Below are 22,498 nucleotides of genomic sequence, written 5' to 3' on the forward strand. Positions count from 1 at the left end.
TATAAAACTCGCGCAATATGTCAATTTTTTTCTTAATATTGTCGTTATCTTCGTCTCGGAATGTCCATAAAATGTTAAATAGTGAATGAATGTCAATTACCGCATTAAATGTTCTGGTTAAGTTGCTTATAATTTATAATACAATCTATGACAATCTATAATATATAAAAGAAAGTCGAGTTATGTTAGTTACACCGTTAATAACTCGAGAACGGCTCAACAGATTTTTATGAAATTTTACAAGTGTATTCTACCGGACTGGGAATAGGCATAACTCTGATTTCATGCCCGTACGTCATAAGGGGGCTTGCCCCCCTGATTTTTTTTTAAATTTTTTGACAAACCGTTTTTTCTTAATTTTGTATGATGTAGAAGCAAAAGATACATACAATCCTAAATTTTCACTTTTTTATCTTCAACCGTTATTTGTTAATAGCCATTTAAATATTTTACATCTATATACAGTATGTCCCTGTAAGTTGTATCCATATGGAAAACTTTTTTATTATTAATTTACGAAAAAAAGTTATTCTTTATAAAAAGCTCTGCATGGTCCAAAGCCTAAGATTTAACCATCAAATATCAAATTTTTTGAATATTATACGAGGTATGTCAAAAAGTTTGAATTTCACTCAAGAGTAAAGTAGCTTTATTTTTCACAATATTGAAAATTGCTATTATGAAAAGTTGTCTGGAATTAAAAACTATATTCTAGTATGCAATTACATCCTTCTAATTGAAAAATTTCTTTTTGAAAAGTTATGAATAACTAACATTATTTTCAGCTATTTCAATTCAGATAACTCTTTTATTATTAATTTTGCGAAAAAAAGTGATTCTTAATAAAAAGTTCTGCATGGTCTAAAAACTAAAATACAACCATCTTATGTCAAATTTTATCAATTTTATACGAGGTATGTCAAAAAATATGAATTTCGCTCAAGAGTAAAATACGTTTATTTTTCACAATATCGAAAATTTTTATTATGAAAAGTTATTTAGAATTAAAAACATGTTTCAGTATGTAATTATATCCTTCTAAATGAAATATTCTGAACTATAAAGGTACTTTACTTTTGATCTAAAGGCTATAGCGGGATAAGATGGTCAAAAATGACCCCGCACCGATCAGTCCCGCTATTAATTTTTTCGATAAAGGATATAAAATTATGCCCTGATGCAAATTTTTAGCTTCCCAAAGGTCCTAGAACCTCTTAAATCGAAAAAAGAAGAATTTTTAGGTTTTATTTTTTTGTGAGCGCAATTTTAACTTAAAAAATCTGAAAAAATTCGAGATGATGTATATTTTGAATACAAAACAGCCTGATTTTTTTCAGATTTTTGTAGTAAAAAATGAGCTTAGGAAAAATTTTTGAAATTTTCAAAAAAATTTTAGGTTATGTAAATATCATTTGGCCAACCTGTAAATAGTATTTTTTTGTGTGTTTTTCATCGTTCTTTCGAATGGCAGAGTCAGAATTTTTAATATCTGAGCGGAAAGAACAAAAAAATTGAAAAAACCGTTTTTTGCTGTCTCGAGATGCATCTCGGGACAGCCAATTTTAGGATTTAGGATTCTGACTACAACAACTAAAAAAAGCACTAAAAGTGTGAATTTTGTCATAAAATTTGGTATGTGGGCTTATAATAATATTTGGAACAGCTTTTAGGAATAACTTTTTTCGATATCTCTAACGATAAGCAAATCGAATCGCATATCGAAAATTCACCCTGTTCGTGGATTCGCAGTAGACCGCGTTTAAAATTTAAATTTCAGTTGACCATTTTAAAAATTGTGAACCATTAACCTGTATGACTGTGCCAAATTTCAAATCTGTATATGTTTTGATTGCCGAAATATAGGGATGTCTTCATCTTAAATGCGACACACTGTATATTATCGTATATAATATCACAAGAGAGAAAATTTTGCCGGCAATATTTTCGACTGGTATGAAAGTTTGTTGCCTGGCAATTTTCGCGAATTAAATTTTGACTTAAATCACGAGACGTTAGTCGAGTGATTTTGTCAAAATTTCATAAGCGAAAATTACCAGAAGGCAACGAACTTAAATGAAACCAGGAGAAAATTTTGCCGGGAAAAATTTTCTCTCGAATGATGTTCGACAAGACTATTTCACGAGACAATTAATGCACCATATCAACGAAATATAATCTTTTTTTTACGTCTTGGCGTAGTAACGTATTTATTTTTTATTACCAGACACTTTCGTGACGGATCTGTCATAATTTTGTCGCTGAGAAATCACGTCGCTAAGGAGTTTTGTCAGTAGAAAACGATACGTTGCTATGCCGTTTTATCAGTAAAAACAGTCTAGTGAAATAGTCAATTTGATAATTTATTGCAACTAATATAGTTGTATTTTTTATACCTAGATTCAAAATATACATTCAAAATATGTACTGACTAATTCACTAATTTTATCATAAAAAGTCAAATTGATTGCATTGAAGTATTGAACCAATTAATACGTCTTAATATAATATTATTATAATAATTATAATATACAGAGTGAGTTTTATGTATAGAAACCCTCAATTATCTCGGAAACATCTTGCATAATTTTTATAGGTTTTGGTGGGTAGGGGTTTTCTAATACAGCCGATATTACAGTGATAATTACATTGTTGTCAGATCTTCCGTTTTTCTGGAAATCTAATGAACTTTCTTATTTTTTTGCGTTTTGAAGTCCTTAAGAAATACTGATTATTTTTCATGTTATATTCTCTATACCTAAATGCAATAGTTTCGGAGTTATTGCTACATGTATTTAAAAAAAAATTAAACAAATTATAAAAATCAATTTTTTTGGCCCGTGTAGTTTACATTCTTTGGATCATTGGGAAGAAAAAAGGTCTTTTGTAATTTTTCTCTAAAGTTAATGGTTTTGGAGCTCCAAACAATTTAAAACTGAAAAAAAAAAAATGAATAATGACGATTTTCAAGGTTCAAAAACACAAATAAAAAATATTATTTTTGAACTGCTGGGTAGTCAAATTCAAGCTAAGCCCTTTTTCTAGGGGCTCGCTATAAAATTTTTTGGCCCGTTTTATTCTAAAACATTGGTTTTTAATAATTGTTAGTGAAGCGCATATGAGAGGACGGGCGATTGGGGTGCATTAACAACTAAAAAACAATATTTTAGAATGAAACAAGCTTACATTACTTATTCGTAACTGATAAAATAAGGCTTGAACTTGAATTTGTGTACAGGACAGTTTCAAAAATAATATTTTTGATATGTGCTTTTGAACCTTGAAAATCGTCATTATTCGATTTTTTTCAGTTTTAAATTGTTTATAACTCGAACTCGTTTAACTTTAAAGAAAAATTACAAAAGAACTTTTTTGTTCCCAATAGTCCAAAGAACGTAAAATAATGTATACCCGGGCCGAAAAAATTGATTTTTATAATTTGTTTAATTTTTTTTAAATAAATGTAGCAATAACTCGAAATTATAGCGAAATTATAAATGAAGCGAAATTATGATCTTTAGGTATAGGGAATATAACATGAAAAATAATTAATATTTCTTATGGACTTAGAAAAGCAAAAAATAGAAAGGGTATTCCAATTGAAGTAAAAAAAATTAGATTTTTAGAAAAACGGGAGATCTGACAACAATGTAATTATCACTATAATATCGGCCGCATTAGAAAACCCCTACCCACCAAAATTTATAAAAATTGTACTAACCGATTCCGAGATATTTGAGGGTTTCCGTACATAAACCTCACTCTGTATATTATATTATTACATATTAATTGGTTCAATACTTCAATGCAATCAATTTGAACTTTTTATGATAAAATTAGTGAATTAGTCAGTATTTTGAATGTATATTTTGAATCTAGGTAGAAAAATACGACTATATCAGTTGCAATAAATTATCAAATTGATAATATACAGTGTATCGCATTTAAAATAAAGACACCCCTAATATTTCGGCTATCAAAATATATTCAGATTTGAAATTTGACACAGTCATACAGGTTGATGGTTCACAATTTTTAAAATAGTCAACTGAAATTTAAATTTTAAACGCGGTCTACTGCGAATCCACAAACAGAGTGAATTTTCGATATGCGATTCGGTTTCCTTCGCGTTAGAGATATCGAAAAAAATTATTTGGAAAAGCTGTTCTAAATATTATTATAAGCCCACATACCAAATTTTATGACAAAATTCACACTTTTAGTGCTTTTTTTAGTTGTAGTCAGGATCCTAAATCCTAAAATTGGCTGTCCCGAGATGCACCTCGAGACAGCAAAAACGGTTTTTTCAATTTTTTTGTTCTTTCCGCTCAGATATTAAAAATTCTGTCTCTGCCATTCGAAAGAACGACGAAAAACACACAAAAAAATATTATTTAAAAGTTGGCCAAATGATATTTACATAACCTAAAATTTTTTTGAAAATTTCAAAAATTTTTCCTGAGCTTATTTTTTGTTACAAAAATCTGAAAAAAATCAGGCTATTTTGTGTTCAAAATATACATCATCTCGAATTTTTTCAGATTTTTTAAGTTAAAATTGCGCTCACAAAAAAATAAAGCCTAAAAATTTTTCTTTTCTCGATTTAAGAGGTTCTAGGACATTTGGGAAGCTAAAAATTTGCATGAGGGCATAATTTTATATCCTTTATCGAAAAAATAAGTAGCAGGACTGATCGGTGCGGGGGCATTTTTGACTATCTTATCCCGCTATAGCCTTTATCTTTTTTGACATACCTCGTATAAAATTGAAAAAATTTGATAAAATATGGTTGTATTATAGTTTTTAGACCATCCAGAACTTTTTATGGAGAATCACTTTTTTTCGTAAAATTAATAATAAAAGGGTTATCAGAATTGAAATAACTGAAAATAATGTTGGCTATCCATAATTTTTCAAAAAAAAAAAATTTCAATTGGAAGGATGTAACTGAATATTAGAATATAGTTTTTAATTCCAAACAACTTTTCATAACAGCAATTTTCAATATTGTGAAAAATAAAGCTACTTTACTCTTGAGTGAAATTCAAACTTTTTGACATACCTCGTATAATATTCAAAAAATTTGATATTTGATGGTTAAATCTTAGGTTTTGGACCATGCAGAGCTTTTTATAAAGAATAACTTTTTTTCGTTAAATTAATAATAAAAAAGTTTTTCATATGGATACAACTTACAGGGACATACTGTATATAAAAGAAAGTCGAGTTATGTTAGTTTCACCGTTAATAACTCGAGAACGGCTCAACAGATTTTTATGAAATTTTACACGTGTATTCTACCGGACTGGGAATAGGCATAACTCTGATTTCATGCTCGTACGTCATAAGGGGGCTTGCCCCCCCCCTGATATATTTTTTTAATTTTTTGACAAACCGTTTTTTCTTAATTTTGTATGACGTAGAAGCAAAAGATACATACAATCCTAAATTTTCACTTTTTTATCTTCAACCGTTATTTTTTAATAGCCATTTAAATATTTTTCTTCTATTTATATAAAAGAAAGTCGAGTTATAACCCGGTCTATATAGACATTTCAAATAACAAAAATTGCCGGAGAGCCAAATTTTGGTGGAGAGCTAGGGTATACCATAACAAATAAAGTTTAAAAAGTCCCCATCGATCCCATGTGTGCGTCAAAAGTTATTCGGGGTCAAAGGTCAAAATTTGAGATTTTTTGATTTTTTTCAAAAACGGTAAGTTTTATCAAAAAAAAACCTTAAACCAAAGTTGTAGATCTTAAAATTCTCTACAAAAATAGTCCTTACTATTTTTTTCCTAAGAGTTGCCATTCCTGAGATATCGCGATTCAAAGAGTCACATTATACATGATATGCACACGTTTCCACACCACCTGTGAGGTAGTGTACTCGGCGCGTTTTTTTACCGTGGTTTCCCCTGTAGGCCTACTCCACTAACTGTTTTGACAATTTTAGGATAATTTAAGGAAACAATACCGGTCAAGTTCTAGATATTACCTTATTATTGATATTGATTATTGATATTGCTATTGATTATTAGGTTAACTATTGTTTTGATTTCTTTAGACATTTTAATCAGATTCATATTCTTGAAAGCCTACTTCAACAGTCAAGTCTTCTTCGATTTCATCTTCTTCCTCTTCCTCTTGCTGGATGGTCAAAAATTGTTCAAATGTGACTGAGTCATTGGTCTCTTCATTAAAATCACAGGAGTCTTCCTCTGTTGTACTAAACTGGACATTTGAGCAAGACTGACCTTGGCAGTTGATACACACTAGAGAACACAGCAACCCGACTTTTTTACATCCACATTTGGCACTACAACCTTTTTTGCAATTGCAAAAAATAGTGTTAAGGAGTTTTTCTGGAACAGGTGGGAGTAAGGTTTTAATCGGTTTCAGAGTATTATCTATTAATTTCCAACCCCAGTCTTCTGGATTCAGTTCATTGCCTAGCCATGTTTGAACTTGATAATATACTCGATACAAATGTTGAAAAGCAGATGCTGATGTTGGAGGAAGACATGATAGTTGTACTTGTTTCTTGTTTCGCGAATTTTTTACAAAAGTTAGGTATCGGTATTTATCAAGGCAAATAATTTTTTTTGGAGCTCCATAAACCGCAAGAAGAAAGCGAATTCCTTCCGTAATTATTGTTTGCGGTGTAGAATCAAGTTCTTTAAAAACTTTACAGCAGTCAGTCAAATCTTTTTTTTTTTTTTCGAATAATTTAAGTACTGACGTTTTGCCCCTTCTGTACATTGCGGACGTAGTGTCGCAGCCGGTTATCGCATGTAAAAATAAATTTTACTTTTGGCATTTGGGATAAGCCGAAAAACTATTCGAAGAATATATCTCTGTTCGCTGTTGAGCCCTTCCAGGTTTCAGAAATTAAATAACTTTATCTACTGGAGTCCTTGCAGTAATCAGTACCAACAAATCAACATCTTCACCAACTACAATTGTTGTGTTTGTTGCCTTAAATTTTTCAATTGCTGTCTCAATTATAAGGACATCTGCGTCATTTTTAGCTTGTTTCACTTCAATATTCAATATGTAAAAGTTTATTGCAAATAAAGCAAAACTGAGACATTTTTAAAACTATAAAATTGTACAAATAACGGTAACGGTACTAAATGGTAGACGCTTGTAATAAGTACTTATATTCACTTAAACTGAACCTTTAGCACTAAAAGAAACAGATAATATTATGAACCAGACCTATGGACAATACTGTAGCCATTGCCTATAATAGACAATCTGTTCTTTTTTAAACAATGGTATAGCCAAATGTTTTTCAAGGCCACGTGGATAGAGGAAATTCAGTTTGGGACTGATTACCTTTTGAAGAAATATTTTCAGAATAGTATAATATACTATATAAAAGAGACACAAATAGGCATTTATACTTGTCTTAAGGGCCACATATGTATATACGTGGCTTATATGTACATATAATGTATAAAGTAACTTTTAAAATCGCGATATCTCAGGAATGGTGACTCTTAGGAAAAAAATTGTAACGACAATTTTTGTAGAGAATGTTAAGATCTACAACTTTGGTTTGAGGTTTTTTTTTGATAAAACTTACCGTTTTCGAAAAAAATCCAAAAAATCTCAAATTTTGATCTTTGACCCCGAATCACTTTTGACGCACACATGGGATCGATGGGGACTTTTTAAACTTTATTTGTTATGGTATACCCTAGCTCTCCACCAAAATTTGGCTCTCCGGCAATTTTTGTTATTTGCCAAGCATTTTGATGTCTAAGTTGACCGGATTATTATGTTAGTTTCACCGTTAATAACTCGAGAACGGCTTAACAGATTTTTATGAAATTTTACACGTGTATTCTACCGGACTGGGAATAGGCATAACTCTGATTTCATGCTCGTATTAAATATTTCACAGCGAAATATTGCGTCGGGCTCAAAATTATCAGTCGCACTATTCCCTATATTTCAAAATAGAGGTAAAGGTCATGATTAAATGTAACCGAGTATTAACTAAACGCATTATGCACATAAAGTGAGGAACAAAAAAACGGAAAAAAGTACGTCTTTGGTCTGGTCGACCGACGCCGGGCCCCTTACATCGCCGGGCCCCGGTAAAATGTACCGGCTGTACCCCCCTCTCGGCGGGCCTGACACTGAGACGACCGCACTATCACATATTAAGAAATGCGGTATAATCTCACATTTATATGATAAATTTCGGCAAACAAATTTTTATATAAATTGGGATAAGCAGTCGACCTTGTATAATAAATTTTACGCTTGTGAATTCTGAAAACAGTTTCTCCACACTCAACAATACAACAACTATTAACTAACACGCGACGTAGTCTCCAATTATTGCGACAAACAAGTCTTACTTAAACAACACTATTCTTAACAACACTTTATTGACAATCGCAAGGCATTTTGAGAGTATCGCACATAAATATTTTGGATTAGCTTCGTGTCTTATCTTATTGTAGAGGTATATCCCTCATTGATGATAAAGTTATCGTTATTAATAAAATTCCCGTGATCTGGTGAAAGTGTTGTGTTTGTTATATGTACATAGTGTATAGTGGGTCATCGCGTCGACATGGAGGATTTCTTAAAATACGAAGCCGTGTATTCGAAAAAGCAAGAAGAAAATATCGCAAGTGAATTTAAAAGAATCGACAGTGAGTATTATTTTAGTACTTATATCTATAATATAGATAACATTATCATAGAATATTGTTTACTAGTAATCAGCTGGTGTAAGTTTATGTACTATTATTTGTTTAGCAAACTTGATCTAGTGAAGTGAAGCGGAGATTTTTTGCTAATTAATTGTTGCAGGTCTACGCCAAAAATAAATTTTTTGCTTCACCCCCTAACGAGCAACAATGGCTACTGCGGTTTTATACTTAAGCTACAATACCCAACACTCATATTTCTGGAACGAAAATAGGTAGAGGGTCGCTTCCGGCGGCATATTTTATTTCTAATTAATTGCGGAAAATGAGGTATACAAGAATTTACACACTCACCCCCTCCAACCCGTACCGTTATCATCATTTCCCGGATTTCGCAAAAAGTGAAAATAACCAGTTTAAATACCTAAAACCAGGTGAATATTTTTTGCTAATTTATTGCTGCAGGTCTACGCCAAAAATGAATTTCTTGCTTGATCCCCTAACGAGCAACAATGGCTATTGCGGTGTAATACTTGAGCTACACTACCCAACACTCATATTTCAGGAAGGAAAGTAGATAGAGGGTCGCATCCGGAGTTTCTGAATACCCACTTGGTTCTAGATCTTTAAACTGGTTATTTTCACTTTTTGTGAAATCCAGAGAATGATAATAACGGTAGGGGTTGGAGGGGGTGAGTTTGTAAATGCTTGTATAGCCCATTTTTCAGCAATTATTTAGCAATAAATAATGCCGCCGGAAGAGACTCTGTATCTGCTTTCGTTCCTGAAATATGAGTGGTGGGTATTGCAGCTTAAGTATTAAACCGCAGTAGCCATTGGCGCTCGTTAGGGGATGAAGCAAAAAATTCATTTTTGGCGTAGACCTGCAGCAATTAGCAAAAAATACCCGCTTGGTTTTAGATCTTTAAACTGGTTATTTTAAATTTTTGTGAAATCCGGGGAATGATGATAACGGTAGGGGTTGAAGGGGGTGAGTTTGTAAATTCTTGTATTTTTTGTAATTCTTTCAGCAATTAATTAGCAATAAAATATGTCGCCGGAAGCAACCTTCTATCTACATTCGTTTCTGAATTATGAGTGTTGGGTATGGTAGCTTAATATTAAGTTACAATATCCACCTGTTTCTCTGAAGGGGTTGAAGCAATAAATGTTTAATTTGCATAATAAATTAGCAATAAAATAGTAATAAAATATGGGGTAAGTCTCATAGCTCCCTTATGAAATAGTTATTGTAGCTTAATAGACATGTTAAATATTACATCATACATATCCCAGTTTTTACAAAATCGGCAGAAAATCTTTTCATATTCAATTTTTACTACAAAATCTTTTGTTTGTAAAGTGTCCATGTTAAAAAAGTGTTTCCTTATCAATTGCATTGTTAGTTTAAAATTATTATTTTACCTTATTTGTTCTAATAATCTAGTAACATAAAACAATGAAACTTAAACCAATCATAAATCTATTATTGTATTAGTCAACAACATTTTTTTAATTTATTTTGGGGCCTCGGTTTATACTTATGAAAAAATAAATCCCGTCTGATCAACTATTTTGTAAAAGTATTAAAAGAATTACTTTATCTAAGTTACACTTGTGACTTACGATAGTAATATAAAATAATGAAAACAAAAAAGGTTAAATTAATTGTATTTTTCTAATATAAATTCTTCTTCTTCTTGTGCCGTCTTCTAACGATGGTTGGCGATCACTTCTTTAAACGCTTCTCTGTCTTTTGCAACGTGAAATATCTGTTCAACACTGAGGTTACTCCAATCTCTGATATTCCTCAGCCAAGATTTTTTCTTGCTTCCCAACCCTTTTTTCCCCTCTACTCTTCCTTGCATGATGACGTGTAGCAGAAAGTATTTATCGTTACGAAGTATGTGGCCCAGATATGATGTTTTTCTTATTTTAATTGTGTTCATAAGCTTTCTGCCATGTCCAATTCTTCTTAACACTTCTTCGTTTGACATTTTGCAGTCCAAGGATATATAAATACATATACCAGGGGTGGCCAAACTGTGGCTCGCGGACTATTTCTGGCTCGCGGACTATTTGTGGCTCTCAATAGATGTACCTGAATTACTTTTAATTTTTGTGTTAAATGTCTTAAATTACTGAAAACAAATATAAAAGACTAAGTGTAATATCAAGTCTTAGATAAGGAGACCCCGTATCACCGTTGTTATTCAATTTGTCCTTGGAATATGTAATAATTAAAATATCATCTGAGCTGACAGGAGGATTTGCGAATCGATGATCAAAACTATTGTTTGCCTTTGCTGATGATCTAGGGGCTGTCGCTCATTCTACAAGGGACGTGAGAGAGGTGTTTTTACAACTCAAGGAAGAAGCGGGGTAGTCTGTGCCTTCGAGTAAATGAAAATAGGGCGAAATACATGCTAGTAACTAAAAACCAAGATCAAGAGTTAGGCAGAACATAACTATTATTGACGACAACTTCGATGTAGTAAAAGCGTTTAAATATCTAGGATAGCTACGTGGAGTAAGCATTATATTACTCGATATTATCATTATTAAGATCTAAGCTGCTAAAAAGACAATCTAAATTAAGATCATGCTTGCAAATTATTCGCCCAATTATTAAATTATGGAAGTGAAACATGGCCTCTCCATCAGCGGGAAATCAATATGCTGCTGGTTTTTGAAAGGAAAGTGTTCAGAATGATATTTGGCCTTCAAAGAGATGAATTGACAGGAGAGTGGAGGTTAAATACAGTAATTTTTGATGACCAGTCAGTAGAAGATGAGTAGGCCGTCCCAGAAAAAGATGAAAGGATGATGAAGTATCCTGAAATAGTAAAGGCTGCTTTTAGAATTATAATATTTGCATATTTGAAACAACAATGTTAACCATTTAAATTCGTGACCATTTAAAAACTTTAAAATGCATGAAATCCAAATCCATCTGCACTGAGAGAAAAATTTAATACATTTTTTACACTTTTTAAATAATGGTTTAATTGCGGCTCGCGAAAAATTTCAAATTTTCAAAAATTGCTCGGACTATCAAGGAATTTGGCCATCCCTGACATATAAATTTTTTATAAGAATAGAATTGTTACGAGTATGCTATAAATTAAAGACTATGACTAAATGTTTAAGAGCACAGAGATAACAAAAACAATAAAAATTCAAAAGTTACAATATTTCGGCCATGTAATGTAATGACACACCCAGATACAGGCGCGGATCTAGAAATTCATAATAGGGGGGCCAGACTTACCTCATCAAATATTATATTTTTCAGATTTAGCCGTACGACTCACAGTTACTCTAAGGATAAAATACACTATATAATCCCAGATACCTACGGTATCAAAAGGATTGATAGACAATTCACGACAGTTAATCTCACTGGTCGTTCTTTACCATAAAGATTAACCTTTCTACCATCAATGGGTAGGTACGCATGGATTGTCTAGTAAAATACAAATTTTTATATCTTTGTTGTATCGCAAATTTGAAACGTGACTTTTCATGAGATGAGGTTTATACACAGTGTAATGTATTTGCATTTTAAAATATCATTTTTGTTATACTTTGAATTGAGAAAAATAGTTCCGTTGTTTATGGTTCCACTGGTACCCAAACAAATGCGCCTGCAGATTATTTTTCAGAGAAGGGTGTTTTATTTGATTTTATGGCTCCTTTTAATACTTTGGAAGCGGTTGTCGTGTAATTTAGTGTTGTACTGATGGCTTAAAGTTTAGAGTTAACAGAAAAAAAAATAATAAGTAATAAAAAAATACTTATATACTAAATACAATAGGGGGGACATAGACCCGCAGACCTCCCCCCTGTATCCGCGCCTGCTCAGATAGGTATAACCTTCTACACCTCATAATACAGAGCAAGATCGTCGGAAGAAGGGGCCCAAGCCGAAGAAGAACATCCTGGCTCCGAAATTTTAGGGAGTGATACCAAGAGCCCACCGCTAATCTGTTTAGAGTTGCCGTGAACAAAGTGATTATTGCCAATATGATCGCCAACTTTCGATAAAGGAGCAGGGTATTGAAAACAGAAGAGATGCTATAAATTACAGGACAAGTGCATACTAAAAAGACACAGAATTAAACAAGAAAATACTCAGAAAGATTTTACAGTAAAAGATCAGAAACTCTCTAAATTTTTTCACCAAAGGGATTAAAGATATTCAAACAAACCTTTAGTACAATAAAGAGAAACCAATTATGTACTTGGAAATTAGGGGCCAAACTAGGAATTAGTAAAGATGATGCTAAATAATACCACAAAAAACGAAGTCGCGTTGAAAAAATTGAACTCTGAAATTTGAAGTAAAAGAAAATTGGTTGCACTATATTTGAAAAAGGAAATATTATTAGAAAAAATATTTACCATTTGCTTTTTGTTTTTCTGTCTTCCTAAATATTTTTATTATGATACCGATTAATTGATGACACTATATTTTCTTCTGTATTTCTGCAGTTGCTTTCCGTGAATTTTTTATTGCTTTAATGTTGACTTTTGAGCAGATTTTAAGAATTTTATCATTCAGTAAACTATTTAGATGGGAAATAAGCCACAATTAAATTGAAAAAATAATTTTATGAACGTTTCGAAGCCCAAATCGGGTTTCGTTGTCAAAATACAAAATACTACTAAATTAAACAAAAATGTTGATGCTAAGTAAAAAAATTCTTCTAATAATTTATTTAATCTGACTCATTTTTATTGGCAATTCAGACGTATATTATATATTTTAAAGTAGAAGACTTTAAAATCATATCGCCAATATTTATGAGCTGCGTTCCTGGGACGACTTTACTAAAAGATAGTTCATTCGATTACATGAAAGCAATTCCAACTCAAGAATATCCGTCACAAAAAAATTAAAGCATGTGATCTGTCTTTAAAAAGTCAACCAAATGCAACGATGACAGTCAAATTCTCGCGTTAGAGATTCCATAGTAAATCACGTGGGAAAACCAGGAAAAAACCTCGTGATACTATCCGGACATCGTAAGTATTTGGTCTTACATTTAATTTACTTTCAAAAACAAATACCAAATTCTGACTTTAATATGTTTAAATTATAAATAATATTAATAATACATAGGTATACAATAAGTAATACTAAAATATAAAATTTGTACTAACTCGATATGTTATTGACTTACTAATCGTGGTATTTTCTTTCTATTGACTTCCTCTTTTAGTATGGGTAACCACATCCTACTGCATTCTACCGAGGAATTTGCGACACAATTGGTTTCATTTAGCATAATTAGAGCCACTTCTTTGATTTTTCTCTTTTTACTATCTGATTCTTTGAGGACTATACTTGAATCTCTCCACTGAACTCTATGTTCATTATCCCATGCGTGTTGACATATTTGAGATCTATCAAATTCTCTATTTTTAATATAAGACTGATGTTCACTTATTCTAACGTTTAATGGTGTTGATGTTTCACCTAAATAAAATAAAATTGTTCGCATTCACAAGGTATTTTATAATTTCAATTCTTTGTTCTGTCTTGTTAATTGTTAGGTTTAGTTTTAGATAGAACAGATCTCAATGTGTTTGTTGTTTTGAATGTTGTTGAAATGTTGAATTTATTTCCTATTGTTTTAAGTTTCTCGGATAGTCCTTTTGTATAAATATGGTATTGATATTTTCCTCGTATTATTTCTTGTGAATGTTGTAGGATCCCGTTCTAAGTTGTTCTGTTCCATTCGATCCAATCTTGAAAATTCCTTATTTATAAACGATAAATATTAAATATATCAATATAACATAGAGTTCAGTGGAGAGATTCAAGTATAGTCCTCAAAGAATCAGATAGTAAAAAGAGAAAACTCAAAGAAGGGGCTCTAATTATGCTAAATGAAACCAATTGTGTCGCAAATTCCTCGGTAGAATGCAGTAGGATGTGGTTACCCATACTGAAAGAGGAAGTCAATAGAAAGAAAATACCACGATTAGTAAGTCGATAACATATCGAGTTAGTACAAATTTTATATTTTAGTATTAGTTATTGCATACCTATGTATTATTAATATTATTTATAATTTAAGCATATTAAAGTCAGAATTTGGTATTTGAAAGTAAATTAAATGCAAGACCAAATACTTACGATTTTCCTGGTTTTCCCTAGTGATTTACTATGGAATCTCTAACGCGAGAATTTGACTGTCATCGTTGCATTTGGTTGTCTTTTTAAAGACAGATCACATTCTATAATTTTTTTGTGACGGATATTCTTGAGTTGAGATTGATTTCATGTAATCGAGTGAACTATCTTTTAGAAAAGTCGTCCCAGGAATGCAACTCATAAATATTGGCGATATCATTTTAAAGTATTCTACTTTAAAATGTAAAATTTACGTCTGAATTGCCAATATAAATGAATCAGATTAAATAAATTATTAGAAGAATTTTTTTGCTTGGCAACAACATTTTTGTTTAATTTAGTACTATTTTGTATTTTGACAACTAAACCCGATTTGGGCTTCGAAACGTTAATAAAATTATTTTTTCGATTTCATTGTGACTTATTTTCCATCTAAATAGTTAATGATAAAAATGCCACAAGGAAATAGCTTCAGAACAACATTTATCATTCAGATTGATCGAAAAGAAAATTTGTACTGCTTTTAGATTTTACTTAATAGAACGAAGTTAGCCCCCCCCTTTTTTTAATTCATATGTTCTTGCAAAATCATTTTGCAATATTTAGAATTATTTTTTGTCATTTTTTTTAATTAAATTAATAGTGTAAATCTTCTTCTTTCATAAACTATACAAATTATTACTGTAACTTCATCATTTTCTGACTTATAGTGTTGCAAAAAAAATTAATTTGGGATAAACAAATTAAATAACCTTTAAACTATTTGACCGATTGCTTTGAAATTTAGGGTATGGTTTAAGCACCATAAATCACAGCATTTCGTGTAATAAGAAGGTTCTAAGTTAATTTTTACATAAGTTATGAATATTTATAAAAACTCAAAATTAATTATTTATTTTGCAATTTTCTAAGCAACCAATAAGGATAGACATATTCAGCGACCGCCATATTGAAGTTTTTTATACAATTTATGAATTTCTTACTCTCAAATTTGTTTGAAATGCCTAACTTTTTGGTAATAGACGAAAAAAGCGAAAATTTACTGTTTTTTTATCTTCATTTGTTTATAACTATGTATATCATCAAAATCGGCTGGAGGAAACATATAGGTTATTATTATAGTCAGTGGTTCCCAACCTTTTATGTCTGGCGACCCACCTTCTGATGTTTTTTCATATTCGCGACCCATCCCTCACCCATGATGATATAATGTACTCAGCTACTGTAAGAGCCACGCGCGCCGTAACCCACCTGAAATCTGCTTAAGACTAAGACCCACTAGTGGATCGCGACCCACCGGTTGGGAAACACTATTATAGATGTCCCTACTACTCAAAAAATTTAGCTTCGGCCTGGAGGGGGTTGTGTCACCAACAGGATATTTTTTTTCCTTATTTCTCTGAACTATAGTTTCTTCAGCTCCTTCCATCCTCTAAGTTCGGTTCGGAAAGGCCGCAACTGCACGTCGCTTACAAGTAACGCCCTACCCTCTAAATTTTTTTCCATATTCCTTTCTTCCATGGTTTTAGCAAGGTTTTTACTGCCGGATGCCCTTCATAGCGCAAACCCTCCTCCTTTATCCGGGCTTGGGACCGGCACTAATAGTTGCTGAGCTACTCAATTCACTCAGCAACTACCAGAGGGGGAGTTATATTTAAACTGATACCGTATCTAATTATTGTTTAGTTTCGCTATTTGCAAACAACATTTTCAATCGTTTTATATCCAATAATAGATGTGGAAAATGGTCGCTGAGATTTCGTCGTAATCAGTTTATACGCTATTCTGGATATCTGGAAGAAACTGGAGCACCGACAATCGCTCTGCATGTTTATAGTTACTGTTATGGTTTAGCAAACAACAATTGAGAAAAAAAGAAATATCATAAGATAGAATAAACCGCAAATTGTTTAGTAGAGGTTTTAACTTTAAATCGGTTTTATGGATCTCTTTAATCGCTATATACAGGGTTGCGAAAAAGTCTGACAACACGGTAATTTCTCGGAAACTGCTAGAACGATTTTTATGGATTTTGGTGGGTGAGGGTCTTTTAATGCGGCCGATATTATAGTGGCAATTACATTGTTGTGAAATCGTCCGTTTTTCTGGAAATCTAACGAACTTTCTTATTTCAAATGGAACTTGAATGGAAATGGAAATTTCTTGCATTTTGGAATTCTTAAGGGATAATGATTATTTTTCGGAATTGTTGCTACATTTATTTAAAAAAATTAAACAATTTATAAAAATCATTTTTTTCGGCCCGGGTAGACATCACTTTAGGTTCCTTGGTTGATTGTGAACAAAAAAGTTCTGTTGTAATTTTCTAAAGTTAATCGTTTCCGAGTTATAAATAATATAAAACTGAAAAAGTCGAAAAATGACGATTTTCTAGGTTCAAAAACACAAGTCAAAAATATTACTTTTGAAACTACGAAGTGCCTAAATTCAAGTTCAAGCCTTATTTTATCACTTACCGATAAGCAATTTGGTCTTGTTTCATTTTAAAATAATTATTTTTTAGTTGTTAATGCAGCCCGATAGCCCGTTCTCTCATATGCGCTTCATTAATAATTACATATAATAAAAACAATATTTTAGAATAAATCGTGCCAAACATGCTTATAGGTATCTGATCGAAGAAGGCTTGATCTTGAATTTAGGTATTTTGTAATTTCACAAATTATTTTTTTTACTTGTGTTTTTGAACCTAGAAAATCGTCATTTTTCGTTTTTTTTTCAGATTTAAATTGTTTATAACTCGAAAACGATTAGCTTTAGAGAAAAATTACAAAAGACCTTTTTTGTTCACAATGATCCAACGAACCTAAAATAATGCCTACCCGGGCCGAAAAAATTGATTTTAAAACGTTTTTATACACTTGGCTTCGTCTTTGTCACAATGTCCGCAAATTTTGTAATCCATTTTAAATATAGTTCTAGGCTACCTAGGCACATTAAATGTTGCCCTGTGAGACGAACCACCGTCGTTAATTAGCAATGGCAGCCCCAACAGTTACAAGACGCCCAAGAGGATGATCCATGTATAAAGAGAATATTGGATTGGATGCGTCAAGGTGAGAGACCTAGTTGGCAAAGCATTAGTGCATGTAGTCCGGAAGTCAAGGCCTACTGGAGCCAATGGAATTGCCTGGTACTAAAAGATGATCTTCTGTACAGAACCTTTGAGAACGATGGTGGTACAGAATCTAAGCTTCAGTTGATTATACCTAAAAGTAAAGTGTCAGAAGTATTGCGTCAGCTGTTGCATGACGGTACATCAGGTGGACACTTTGGTATTACGAAGACTTTGCAAAAGGTTCGAGAACGGTTCTATTGGGTGAACTGTAAAGATGATGTACGAAAATGGTGCCAGAAATGTGAACTGTGTGCATCCAGTAATGGTCCAGTTGGTAAAAAAGCACCCATGAGACAGTACAACATTGGTAGTCCTATGGAAAGAGTAACGATTGACATTGCAGGTCCATTTCCGGAAACCGATGCTGGAAATAAATATATCCTGGTAGCCATGGATTATTTTACGAAATGGACCGAGGCCTATGCATTACCGAATCAAGAAGCTGCTACCGTTCCAGAGGTACTTGTTAAAGAATTATTCAGTCGATTTAATGTTCCCTTGGAGATCCATTCCGACCAAGGGCGAAACTTTGAGTCGCCCCTTTTCCAAAACGTTTGTAAATTGATTGGTGTCAATAAGACCAGAACGACACCCCTGCATCCTCAATTAGATGGAATGGTCGAGAGGATGAACCGAACGATGGGTAAACATCCAAAGTTGTATTTGAACATCAGCGAGATTGGACCAACACATTCATTTATTCCTGATGGCCTACCGCTCGACCGTGAATGAAACTACAGGTCAGACACCAACCTGCCTGATGTTGGGTCGTAAAGTTCGTTTGCCCTGCGACCTAAAGTTTGGCTGCAGACCTTCCGACGAACATGTTGCAGGTGAAGAATAAGTCGACCGCCTGAAGTTACGAATGAACAACATTCATGAACTTGCCCGACAACACATCCAGATAGCCAGTGACAGAATAAAAGATCAATATGATTCTCGATAGAAAATCTGGATTGGAAGATTGTGAGAAGCATGCTTGAAGTGGTCTTCAGAGAAACTGGCGTACGAATTACTGTGTGCTGCATGAACCCGAAGATGTCATACCCTTCAAAGACAGTAGACTTTTACTTTTTTTCTAGGGGTGTATGTAGAGCTGGAGAGTCCTGTAGATTCCGCCATCCTGGGCCATCTAGAGTTGCTGATCGGGACGCTGAGATCTTAAAAGGGGAGCAGTGTAACAAAAGATTACTTTTGACCGACCCTCGTATAACAGGTCCCATCCCATCTTCACACACGCATTCTAAGTCGATCTTTCTAGATAAGACGCGATGTAGCGAGGCAGAAGACGAGCAGTTCTCCGAAGGTCGGGACAATAACTCGAGATGGGCAGAATCTTCGAGAAATAACGGCTGGGCTATAAATAGGAACGGATTTTGTAAATAGGTTTAGTTTAAGCTAGAGATTTGTAAAATAAACTTGTATAAATAAATTATTAAAGTCGTATATAAATACGAATCGCTCGTTTGATTGTTACAATATTTTAGGGTTTTTTAAGTGCATATTTCCCGAGCTCTAGTTATGAATAACCTGGTAAATAAAATCCAACCAACAAATAGTAGTGAGTTATATTAGAAACTACTAATATATCATTTAATCGTAAACCTATTATAGTATTCTCGTATACTAAAATTACTTCGACAGTTTTGACATCCCTTAAAAAGATCGATCTGAGGTGTCACGTACACGTGTCGTACTACAATTTACAACAGTCGACTGATTCTTAAAACTGAAAATAAAAGAGCAGTTTGAAGTTTTTGAATAATGGCGCCTATAATATTAATGGTAAATGAATTGAGCATATTATGGTGATATAAATTTTAGTAATTGAGCGTGCATAAAATAGTATATTCGTAAAAAATTGTTCTTTATTCATTTGTAAAAGGTATAATTATCACGATTTTGGCAACCCTTATACATATTTACAGAGTTTACGAGTATTACACATTTAGACAGCACGAATATCCTGTAATTGCTATGAAGCTGTGGTATGAGCTTTAAGGAAGGAGAGTAAAAATTAGTTGCCTCTAGTAGAAACAGTGGACGAGAGAAATGGCGAAAAAACTTGGTGAAGAATATCTGAATGAGGAATATAGGAGGAAAATGGAGGAATAGTGAAGGCATTGCGAGGAGATAGAACATACTGCAGGAATATCAAGACTCTATAAAGTTCTCTCAAAGCAGTCAGGTGAGTACACTCAGAATGATGAAGAGACCCTAAAATAACTTTTCAGGGTGAACTTTACTGAGCCTAAAACAAAACTGATACCACTAAATACATGGCAGCAGATTGTAGTGAAAACCTTGACTTATGGTTCTAGGAACCACTGGCGTGGTGAATGAGGACAGAATAAAATGAGCTCATTTGAGCCAGTTATCCAATACTTCTACAGAAGGGGCATAACCTTATGTACAAAACACATACCCTTATGTACAAAAAAGTATGCATTGTATTACAGGCTAACTTAAGACTGGGGTACATACCAAAAGCATGAAGGCTAATAAGACTGGCATTTATACTCAATGGCAAAACTAGACCGGAAATAGCTAAGTACTTGAGACCGATGTCTGATGTCATTCCTACTGAAAACTCTAAAGAAGTTGCTCGATAGGCACATTAGGGATTAGGGATGGACTCGAGTCTAGCCGAGCCGAGCTTTGGACAAACTTGAGCTCGTGATGGAAGCTCGGCTTGAACTTCGAGCTGCAGATTGAGCTCGTAGCTCGTGTCGGCTCGGCTAAAATTTATTCCATATTTTACGGATACACTGTATATTGAAAATACATATTTTTAGTCTGAATTACTTCTTCTTCTTCTTGTGCCACTCCTATCGGAGATTGGAAATCATCAACGCTATCCTGACTTTGTTTACAGCTGACCTAAAAAGTCCATTAATGGTGCAGCCAAACCACTCTCTCAAATTCCGCAATCATGACAATATTCTACGGCCTGGATTACGTTTTCCTTCTACTTTTTGTTGCATTATATTTTGAAGTAATGCGTATTTATGTCCTCTCATCAGGTGACCCAGATATTCGAGTTTTCTCAAATTAATTACTTATTCTCAAAAGTATTAGTTGTAGCAGAAATAAATGAATTATAAAAAGTGTTAAGTATTAGCTGAAATGTTGACAAGCTCGTTAAGGAAAGCTCGGCTTGGTTCGAAAAAAATTTGGTTCAGATCGAAGCTTGACTCAAAAGAAACAAACCGGCTTGAGCTCGAAGAGCCGAGCTAAGCTCGAGGTTGTGACCATCCCAATTAGGGATGGTGTATTAATTAGTTAAAAGTTCGATAGTATGCTTAGCGAACCGGACTCTACAGAAACGGCACTGCACTAGCTCGTACAGAGAATGGAGTACATGAAAATCAAGAGGTGATGTTATAGTGAAGAATGGGTATACAGGGTCGGCACAAGTAGCTAGAGGCTGTCCATAGGGGGAATTTTATCTCCTCCCTTGTGAAATATTTTCATGGATGGGTTGATAGGTAGGCTCATCATATCCTGAGCTATGCGAATAATAATCACAGTCAGAGATAGAATGCAACAGGCTGTGACTGTTGTTATAGAATGGACTTCAACTTTAGAGCTCAACGTAAGTTCCCAAAGTAAAAGTCCAAAATCTTGAAACATACTAGAAGGGGGAATTAAGAAGTATCGAGTTCTATAAGGCTAAATATACACATCTAAGTCTGTTACGTAAAGTACAAAGTACATATATTGGAGTAACTAGCTGACCCGGCAGACTTCGTACTGCCTCAATAGATAAAAACAAACTGTTGTATACAATAAACTTAAAATTAACAAAAGGAATTCGTAATTAATAAACAAAAATGCTCGATGTGAATGAGGTTTTATTATTATTTTTAATTAATTACACATGATGTTTGAAATAATAAAGTTTAGTTAGAAGTAACAAAATAAAGTTTGTAGTGCAACAGTTACAATCTTAAATTTGTTTATCTTATAATGAATATAACAGCTTTATTATATCTACATTCAAAACAACCATCTATTTATTATTAGGTTCGGGGAGATTCCAAGTCTATAGGTGTTGATTAAATAAAATTAAATTCAATTAAAATTAAATAAAAAGTAAATGAAGTAAATTAAAATTAAATGAAATTGAATAAACGTAAATAAAAATAAAAAAAACTGAATAAAATTAAATACAAATAAATAAAATCATATTAACTTAAATACAATTAAATAAAGTTAAAAAAGAATTAAATAAAAATAATAAATAAATTAAAAAATAATAATAAAATTAAATAAAAGAAAATATAGTCTAATAAAAATAAATAAAATTTAATAAAATGAAATAAAATAAAATAAACAAAAATAAATAAAATACTTAAACTAAATAAAATTAAACAAAATGAATTAAAATTAAATAAAATTTTATAAAATAAACAAAAATAAATAAAATACTTAAACTAAATAAAATTAAACAAAATGAATTAAAATTAAATAAAATTTTATAATTTGCTGCTTGTTCTTTTCGTGTGCTCAGAATTTTTCTCCTGCTTACGGTTCCGTTTAGAGATAT

At 32.6% G+C, this 22,498-nt stretch overlaps 1 protein-coding gene across 6 annotated transcripts in view; it reads left to right on the forward strand.

Annotated features, from left to right (window-relative positions):
* Positions 1-7,930: 7,930 nt before the first annotated feature.
* The window catches only part of LOC126883294 (molybdenum cofactor sulfurase 3), a 167,854-nt gene continuing 153,286 nt past the window's right edge, over positions 7,931-22,498 (forward strand). For 2 of the 6 annotated variants that reach the window (XM_050648649.1, XM_050648654.1), the window contains exon 1: positions 7,931-8,671. In XM_050648649.1, the coding sequence (XP_050504606.1) occupies positions 8,590-8,671 (82 nt within the window). In that variant the 5' untranslated portion in view covers positions 7,931-8,589. Of the gene's footprint in view, positions 8,672-9,572; positions 9,660-9,776; positions 9,887-22,498 lie in introns of those variants that run through there. The other 4 variants (XM_050648651.1, XM_050648652.1, XM_050648650.1 and 1 more) reach the window with 3 other exon arrangements.

The sequence above is a fragment of the Diabrotica virgifera genome, chromosome 4, assembly GCF_917563875.1.
Source record: "Diabrotica virgifera virgifera chromosome 4, PGI_DIABVI_V3a".
In the NCBI taxonomy this organism is placed as follows: domain Eukaryota; kingdom Metazoa; phylum Arthropoda; class Insecta; order Coleoptera; family Chrysomelidae; genus Diabrotica; species Diabrotica virgifera.